General features: G+C 43.5%; 1 protein-coding gene across 1 annotated transcript in view; it reads left to right on the top strand.

The window, feature by feature from the left end:
* Nucleotides 1-5185: 5185 nt before the first annotated feature.
* Ptp4a1 (protein tyrosine phosphatase 4A1) overlaps nt 5186-8191 on the top strand; it is a 15195-nt gene continuing 12189 nt past the window's right edge. The window contains exons 1-5 of the mRNA XM_029478890.1: nt 5186-5338; nt 6366-6458; nt 6738-6868; nt 7403-7477; nt 8097-8185. Of these exons, the coding sequence (XP_029334750.1) occupies nt 5234-5338; nt 6366-6458; nt 6738-6868; nt 7403-7477; nt 8097-8185 (493 nt within the window). The 5' untranslated portion in view covers nt 5186-5233. The remainder of the gene's footprint in view (nt 5339-6365; nt 6459-6737; nt 6869-7402; nt 7478-8096; nt 8186-8191) is intronic.

Genomic DNA, 8191 nt, shown 5'->3' with positions numbered 1-8191 from the left:
TCACCAAATTCCCCTTTGGAAAAGGTGTCATTATTTTGTTTTACGGTGTTGACCAACCTTTGGAATAGGAGAGGCAGATTTAATATGCCTAAGTATGTTATTAATACAAGTTGGCCAAGCTATTCACTAATTAGTCTGCCCATGTTTTTCCAAAGCTTAAGTAACACTTATCCAAAGGCACTGGTCATATGAAAGGTTTTAGTTCTGTAATACTCAATCTGTCTTCTGTTGAGTTTCCTGGTCTGCTCAACTTCACTTTACTGTCCAAAGATTTTTCTTTTAATCTCCCTGCATTTTCTTAGGACTTACATAATTTAATTGTTACCTCACTTTACTTCTATTTGTGAAGGGATCTATGTTTCAAGTTCTTGACTTTAAATGGATCCCTGGCCAAGCAATTTTTAATGACGATGAGTTGCTTGTTGTTGTTGTTATTAAAGTTCTGGCCCCCTTTTTTTAATGTTGCTTACAGATTGCATGTTTATAAGACATTTAAGTAACTATGCAAGGGAAGTCTCTAAATAGCAGTGCTAGTAAATCACAAAATTCGGTACACAATAAGAGGGCACAACGTATGATTTCTCCAGTCTAGCAGAAAAACGGAACAAAAGGCCTCAGTATTATTGGAAAGCTGAGTTCTTCAAAGCAGGTAAAGGTCCTGTTTACCTGTCCTAGACAAGCGAGCAGAAAGGGTTTTCAGATGAAAGCTGCCCTTGTATGATCAGAAACAGCTGCACTCAGGCTTCACTTAGAAGCCTAGATTAAAAGGACACTGAACAGGACTGAAGATCAACAAAAGGGGAAAGCTTAGCTTTTGACGCAAAAACTTACATCAGTCCTTGATAAAGCCGAAGATTCTTAATTTAAAAAAAAAAAAAAAAAAAAAAAAAAAAGCTTCCCCTTAACAAAAAAAAACCTTTCATTATCTGTGAGTGAGCAGCAGTACAAAGGANTTAAAAAAAAAAAAAAAAAAAAAAAAAGCTTCCCCTTAGCAAAAGCTAACCTTTCATTATCTGTGAGTGAGCAGCAGTACAAAGGATGCATGTGATTTCGAAATGCCACAAAGGAGCCAACTGCAGTTGCCAGCATCAGCAGTTTAGGGGTGTAACCTAAAAAGAAAAGGGGGGGGAGGAGAAGAAGAAAGGCTAGGGAGCAACTAGGCTTCACGTGCCTCAAAAGAAAAAAAAAAAAAATAGGGACATTTCCTGGGTTCCACCGGCTAATCTCTGCGGAGAGCCTTCCCACACGTGTAAGTGCCCGTGGTGACGAGAATCCCTAGTCCCAGACTAGGGCCGGGCTCTGGAGCAGTGAGTCACCCGCCCAGCGGTCATGCGACATCAATATGGAGTGATGACGGAGATCCCGGGGCGCAAGGGCCAAGGTAAACCGTTGGCCAGCGCGATAGAGCTATGGCCTCGGGCTACAGGGTTCCGCCCGCCGGAGCGGCGTTCCAAGTTGAGGCGAACTCGCGGCTCTAGCGACCGGAGCGTTTGGTGGCGAGGACCAGCCAGCACTCCGCGCCATTCATCAACCGGTTCGCACCGGTGGTGGCTGCCCCGAGTGACGTCGGCGTCCCGGGCCCCGCCCAGAGCCGCAGGCGTCCCGCGCCGTGATTGGCTGCCGCCGGTGCGCACGTCGCGCTGGCTATAAAGGGGCGGACTTGTGACGCAGGGGCGCCTGGGCGCGCGCATTGGCTCTGGGCTGCGGCCGGCTCGGCGACGCTCCTCGGGCAGCTCACTGCATGGTCGTCTGGTGCCCCCGCCGCCTGCATCCCCGCCGCCGCCCCGCGACGCCCACCGCCGCCTGCCCTGCCGCCGCCGCCTGCGCCGCCTCGGGACCGGCTGTATGATTAGGCCACAATCTTCAATGAGTAGACATATTCCTGTGAGTACCGCGGGCCCGGCCTTTGTTAGAGCGAGCGACCGAGGAGGGAAAGGAGGGTGGCCGGGCGACCGAAACGCCGGCGGCGGGGCCCGGACCCGGAGCGACCGGCAGGGCAGCCCAGCGGCTTTGTGCGCGTGCCACCCTGCGGCCTTTGTTCCGAGAAGCCGCGCGGGCGTTGTGGACGTGGCCGGGGCGGGGCGGGGCTGCGGGGGGACCGGGACCGGGCGCCCGGGGCCTCCCAAGATGGCCTCGGTGGCCGCCGTCGCTCGCCACCGTGAACCCGTGATTGCGGACCTCGCGACTGTGCGCGCCGCTCAAGCCTGGGCTTGCCCGATCGCCGCCGGGCGTCGGTAGTGGCGACCGGGTCAGCGGAGGGGGTCCCTCACTCGGCCCCGAGCCGGGCTGCGCGTGGCGCGGTCGGCTCTTGGGCTGGAGCAACAGGAGCTGCTGGGCAGAACTGCGCGGCTCCTGTTGAGCGAGCAGCCCTGCACCATTCCACCGATGGCGAGCTGAAATTTCCGTGGTGTCGGAACGGTCTGTGCGGTGACCGGAGGTTTGGATTCGGGAGCTTAGGGGTCGTGAATCCTATCCTGGCTTGCTTTTTTATTTTTTTTTATTTTGCTGTTTGATTCGTGCGGGCTAAAACGGTTGGAAAACCAGAAATTCGCGATCTGTTCCCGGAAGGAAACAGCGCTTGCACACGCGCTAGATTGGGCGCGTTACCTGAAACCTGAGCGTATTTGGAACAGAATTGGATAAAGCAGATGATCCCACAGACTGGTTTGATTCTGGAGTCTGACAGACTGAGGCTAATGCTACACACACACACACACACACAGATGATCCTTTTTTTTTTTTTTTTTTTGCTTATGGTGCATGCAATTAAAATGGGAAGATCTCGTCCTGTATCTTGGCTGCATATCATGTTGAGGTTTTGCCTGTGAGGTAGTGGGAGGATATTAACAAGGATTTCGGTGGTCTCCACTGTTTTAATAGAAGTGCCCTCCAGCCACTGGGTGGCTCCACTCATTTCAAAGCAGTTCAGGAAAATTTTTTTTTTCCTTGCTGCCCTCCGGCTTCCTAATGGAACTCTTTAAAAGCTATATCGGACCTGTCTATGAATGTTCAATAAAGTGCCAAATTAACAAAAACAAGGAAGAAAAAAATTTAGGACCAGTTTATATGCACAGGCAAAAGATTTTTATATATGCAATACATATACATATGTATGTACTTATTTATATATATATGAATAATATTCTTGAGGTTATTGGAGGGAGTCTGCTCCCTGAAGTACTAATCTTTACTAGTAATTTACACACTGGGTTTTTTTAACGCACTGAATAGATGTACTTTGTGAGGGCACGTGTCGGGAGTAAGTTGTCATGCTTGTGGTACCTCCTAGTCAATAAGAGTTTGGGGGATTAGTTCCTTTGTTTCACTATAAAAATAGTCAGGGAATTTTTGACTGATTTTGTTTGTTTGTTTCAAGATTTTACTTAAGTAGTTAGCTCTGAAGGACAATGGTTGTCATTGGGTGTTCTTGTTACTGAGTGCAACTGCTTTTCTTTCCGCCACAAACTGCCTAGAGTAGTTAGACCTTAAAGGGTTTTGTTAATTCCCATTTTACTTCTATTGAGTTTATCTGAAAGGCATAGACTCTGAAAAAATACCGTATGAATCTGAATATACTAGTTGGTGCTGACATGAATCTGCTTGAGCTTTTTAAGGAGGAACTTTGGAAATGTATCTGTCAATGATCATAGTTAATGGCTACATTGTGTTTGAGACCAGTAAAAGTCTTGCCTTCCTTTTTTCATATTTGAATTGAATTTTAGTTTTGCAGCAGAGAAGTGGAATTGGAGTTTTAAAATAGCAAAAAGATAATATTGTGTATATTTTATTTGAACATAACTTGTCTTAAGTAGGATATGTTTGAAGACCTAAGTAAATCTGTATTTATAAGAGCCAATCTAATCCAAAGAGATGGCATAAAAACACTCTTAGGATCTTTTAAGCAGGAGACTGCTTACAGTTTCACTTAGAGAATTATCCTGCAGTGCAATGTGGTTTATAGAAACCACATTGCAGGCAGCCTCCCTAGAGATGAATCCTAGGGTCTTGTCTAAGTCCGATCGATTGGGATAGAACCCACCCTCCCACACACATCACTCCAGAGGTTAGTGACAGTGCCAATTGCAGACTGTGAGAAGCTTTACCTAAAGCTATAAATGTGCAAACACTATTCTTAAATGTAAAGGAGCTGCTACAAAATACAAAAAGGCAGGCCCCCAAATTTAAACTTTAGAGACTAAAATGTAAAGGGGTAATTGCATTAAAAAATGTTATTGTTTGGAAGAAAGCCATACTTCTTACTTTGAACCCAGTAGCTTAATAACATAAAATATGAAATCAGAACTAGTGGGCAGTTGAAATCACTGTCTGAATTCTGCAGACTGGGGGCATCAAAGCAAGCGTCAGACCACATGGTGTCTAGAGTAGTGTCTAAACAGCAGGCTAAGGCAGTATAGAAAACGCAATTCAGGCCAGAATAAAAGTGAAAAGAAAGACTAATTAATTAAATCCATGTGTCTAGATGTGTAAGTGGAATTCCTATGTAGCCGGGACTTTTTGAGTTCTTGATTGTTGAGAGCTTCACTTTAATGGGCTTGTGATTGCACATTTTAGGCCTATTGATTTAAAATGCAGTAACCTTGAATTTTGTAATGCAAGTAAAAGTCAAATTAGCTTGTCTCTAATTTGAGCAGCTGTGTACTTAGTGGAAAAAGCATGACATATTCCTTTTGAATTAGAAAATAACTTTTTTTCCCTTTCTTGCTTTCTTTTTCTTCTAAACAGCAGTTCTGTGGTGTTCTCGGTCACACATTTATGGAGTTTCTGAAGGGCAGTGGAGATTACTGCCAGGCACAGCACGACCTCTATGCAGACAAGTGAACTGTAGAAATTCATTACTACTCCACCAAGAAGCCCCCATAAGAGTGGATAACCTGGACACAGGNGTGTTGAATTGAAATCTGCAGAGCATTTGACAAGAGCTCAGACCTGGATGGGGTAAACCTCAGTGCACTTCCTTTGTATTGCCTCAGTATTACTGGATTGAAGAATCACTGCTTCTTGTTAGGAGGTTCATTTCATTGCCCGTTTCTCCCAAGTCATACTCAAAGCACTGAGAATTTCAAGTGGAGTATATTGAATATTGAAGTAGACTTCAGGTTTTTTTTTGGTTTTTTTTTTTTTTTTCTGTTTTGTTTTTGTTTTAAATCATTTCTGTATTCAATTTTTTAATTCTTTCATAACCCTATTGGGTGTTTTTTTAAACTAAATTAACATGGCTCGAATGAACCGCCCTGCTCCTGTGGAAGTCACATACAAGAACATGCGATTTCTTATTACACACAATCCAACCAATGCAACCTTAAACAAATTTATAGAGGTAAGATACGATTTTTAATGTCCTAATTGGTGGCAGTTTAATAGTGGGTCTGCTTGAAAATGTGTAGTTCTCACTCCCAGAGAAAAATATTGGAACGGTAGAAGTGTGCTGTACTTGAGAACTATGTGCCTCTAAGTTTGTTTAGTTAAATTTACAAGGCACAGACTTTTCCTATTTTTTCTTAGCCTAGTGTTGCAATCTTTCATTAGTTGGTGTGTAATTTTATTTGTGCTTTAAATCTAATTTTCAGCTGCTAATTCTGCAATTTTCTGATGGCAGATAATGAGGCTCCCAACTTGCTTGTACTAGGAATTGGAATTTAATGCCAAGTAATTTAATTGAGCATACATTTATAAAGTATAAAAATCTACATATGCTCAGATAGCAAGTAGAGAAATATTTGAATGTTACATAATTTTTTAAATTTTGAATTACAATGTTTCTAATGTCAGCAGGGTTGAGTTATAATTAATTACTTAATGCGTCCTTAGGCCTCTTAAGTTTTTATGAGTGGCTTTTTAAAACTGAAGTCTGGACTTGAGCCGTGACATAACTCTCAAGACTTGGGTCTGAGGAGGCTCAGTCAGTAAAGCACTTTACTGCTCATGCAGAGAGCCCTGCTGCTGCTTCAGAATCCATATTTAGAAAACCTTGAGCGGTTTTACGTGGGGCAGGGACACCTTGGCTCGGTGGCTTGCTAGCCTAGCCTTCTGGTAAGGTGCCAGACAGTGAGAGATCATGAGGTGAAGAACACCTGAGGTTAACCTGGTGCCGCTCCACCTGCACCCAAGTACTCACAGCATTTTGGTTTTAGTGTGTGTTTTACCAGAATTCCCCCATACACCCCCCCCCCCAACATAACATGTAGCATTTAGTAGCCCTCTTTACTCTTCATAACGTGAAACAAACATATTGAACAGGTTTTGCCATTTGTTTACCAGCATGATCAAAAAAGGTGCAGATGGCAGAGCAAGAATACGGTTCCAGAGACCTCATTAATGTTTTTAATATATGCATTGTTTTCTAGGAACTTAAGAAGTATGGAGTTACCACAATAGTAAGAGTATGTGAAGCAACTTACGACACTACTCTTGTGGAGAAAGAAGGCATTCATGTTCTTGTAAGTACTCAATTGAGTTTTCATGTCTTCGTTACACTACAGAAGTTTATTCAAATCAGACCTCATGGTTTTTAAGTCAAGGCAAAATCATACAATAGTAACATCTGATTACATTTTTTTGTCTGCTCTCTGTGTGAGAGTCTTCCTGCATTGCCCAGTTAGCCAGGAAAGTGCTGTGAATTCAGCAGGCTTCCTGCCTCTCCTTCTGGATTTGGGAATAAAGGGATGTGCCAGTGTACCTTGCTAATTTAAAACTCTGAAACATTTCTTTTAAATCAGGACTGGCCTTTTGATGATGGTGCACCACCATCCAACCAGATTGTCGATGACTGGTTAAGTCTTGTGAAGATTAAGTTTCGTGAAGAACCTGGTTGCTGTATTGCTGTCCATTGTGTCGCAGGCCTTGGCAGGTAAGGAAATCCCCTAGTTTCCATCTAGCTTAGTGGATCTCACCCTTCCTAATGCTGCAACCCTGTAATACAGTTCCTCATGTTCTGATGACCTCCAACCAAAACATTATTTTGTTGGTACTGTTATAAATCATAAAGATCAGATGCGGAGTCCACAGGTTGAGAATTGCTATTCTAGATAAAGGTCTACATTGAACGTATTAATGCTTAGGATTCTCTTTTCTTTGGGGTTGACTGACCCTTCTGCATGCAGGACAGGACTCTTAACAATGCTATACTCTATCCTATACTCTTTCCCAGTTGTCTTATTTTCAGATAACTCTGAGTTGTCTCAGCTGGTCTTGAAGTCACTCCCACCAGGCCTTGAAATTGTACCCCTAATGTCTCAGCTTTCCAAGTAGCCGAGATCCTAAGCTTGTAGCATCAAAACTAAGTCTGTCGTTGAACTGACTGATGATTATGCTTCTTTAAGATCTAGGGTAGATGAACAATTTTACAGGGTTTAATTAGTGATCAAACTTTTTACCTTACCAGAGCTCCGGTGCTTGTTGCCCTAGCATTAATTGAAGGTGGAATGAAATATGAAGATGCAGTACAATTCATAAGACAGTAAGTAATTCACCACCCTCTTTCATGCCTGCATTTTCTTATTAAATATCTGACCTAAGTAAAAATCCAAGCCATGTACCAATTAACTGTTGGTTTTCACCTATGTACTTTGTCTGCATATGTTGTGTGCCTGTGGTGGCCCTTAGAGGCCAGAAGAGGGCATTGAATACCATGGGAGTCAAGTTATGGGTGGCTGTGGGCCACCATGTTGGTGTTGGGAACTTAACCTAGGTCCTTTGTTTGGTTTAAGCAACAAGTGCTCTTAACTATCCCCCCCAATTGATATTTTTAAGAAAACTGTACTAAGGCCAGGGGGAGGGGACATACCCAACTTTTTTTGATTTCGTGCAGATAATTGTTGGAATTTTTTTCTGCTTTTTGAGCAGTGTGCTTGTTAATCTACATTTTGTGGAGATACATATAGCTGGGGGGAAGGAGGTTGTTTTGACCTAGACTCAATCATTTATGGGATAAGTTAAATCAAACCACTTAGCATAACATTTAGAAATCTCAAGTGTTCTAGGCGGGCCCTTGGTCTTCATTTCCTCACTACCAGAAATAGCATCCTTCTAACTTCTGTCATGATCAAACAGTCCTTTGTCTTTCTCCTTCCATCCAGAAAGCGGCGCGGAGCGTTTAACAGCAAGCAACTTTTGTACCTGGAGAAGTACCGCCCGAAGATGCGGCTCCGCTTCAAGGATTCCAATGGTCATA

The sequence above is a fragment of the Mus caroli genome, chromosome 1 (genome assembly GCF_900094665.2).
Source record: "Mus caroli chromosome 1, CAROLI_EIJ_v1.1, whole genome shotgun sequence".
NCBI classification, from domain to species: Eukaryota; Metazoa; Chordata; class Mammalia; order Rodentia; family Muridae; genus Mus; species Mus caroli.
Note: the sequence above shows the minus strand (reverse complement) of the source record. Positions and strands in the feature narration are given on the sequence as shown.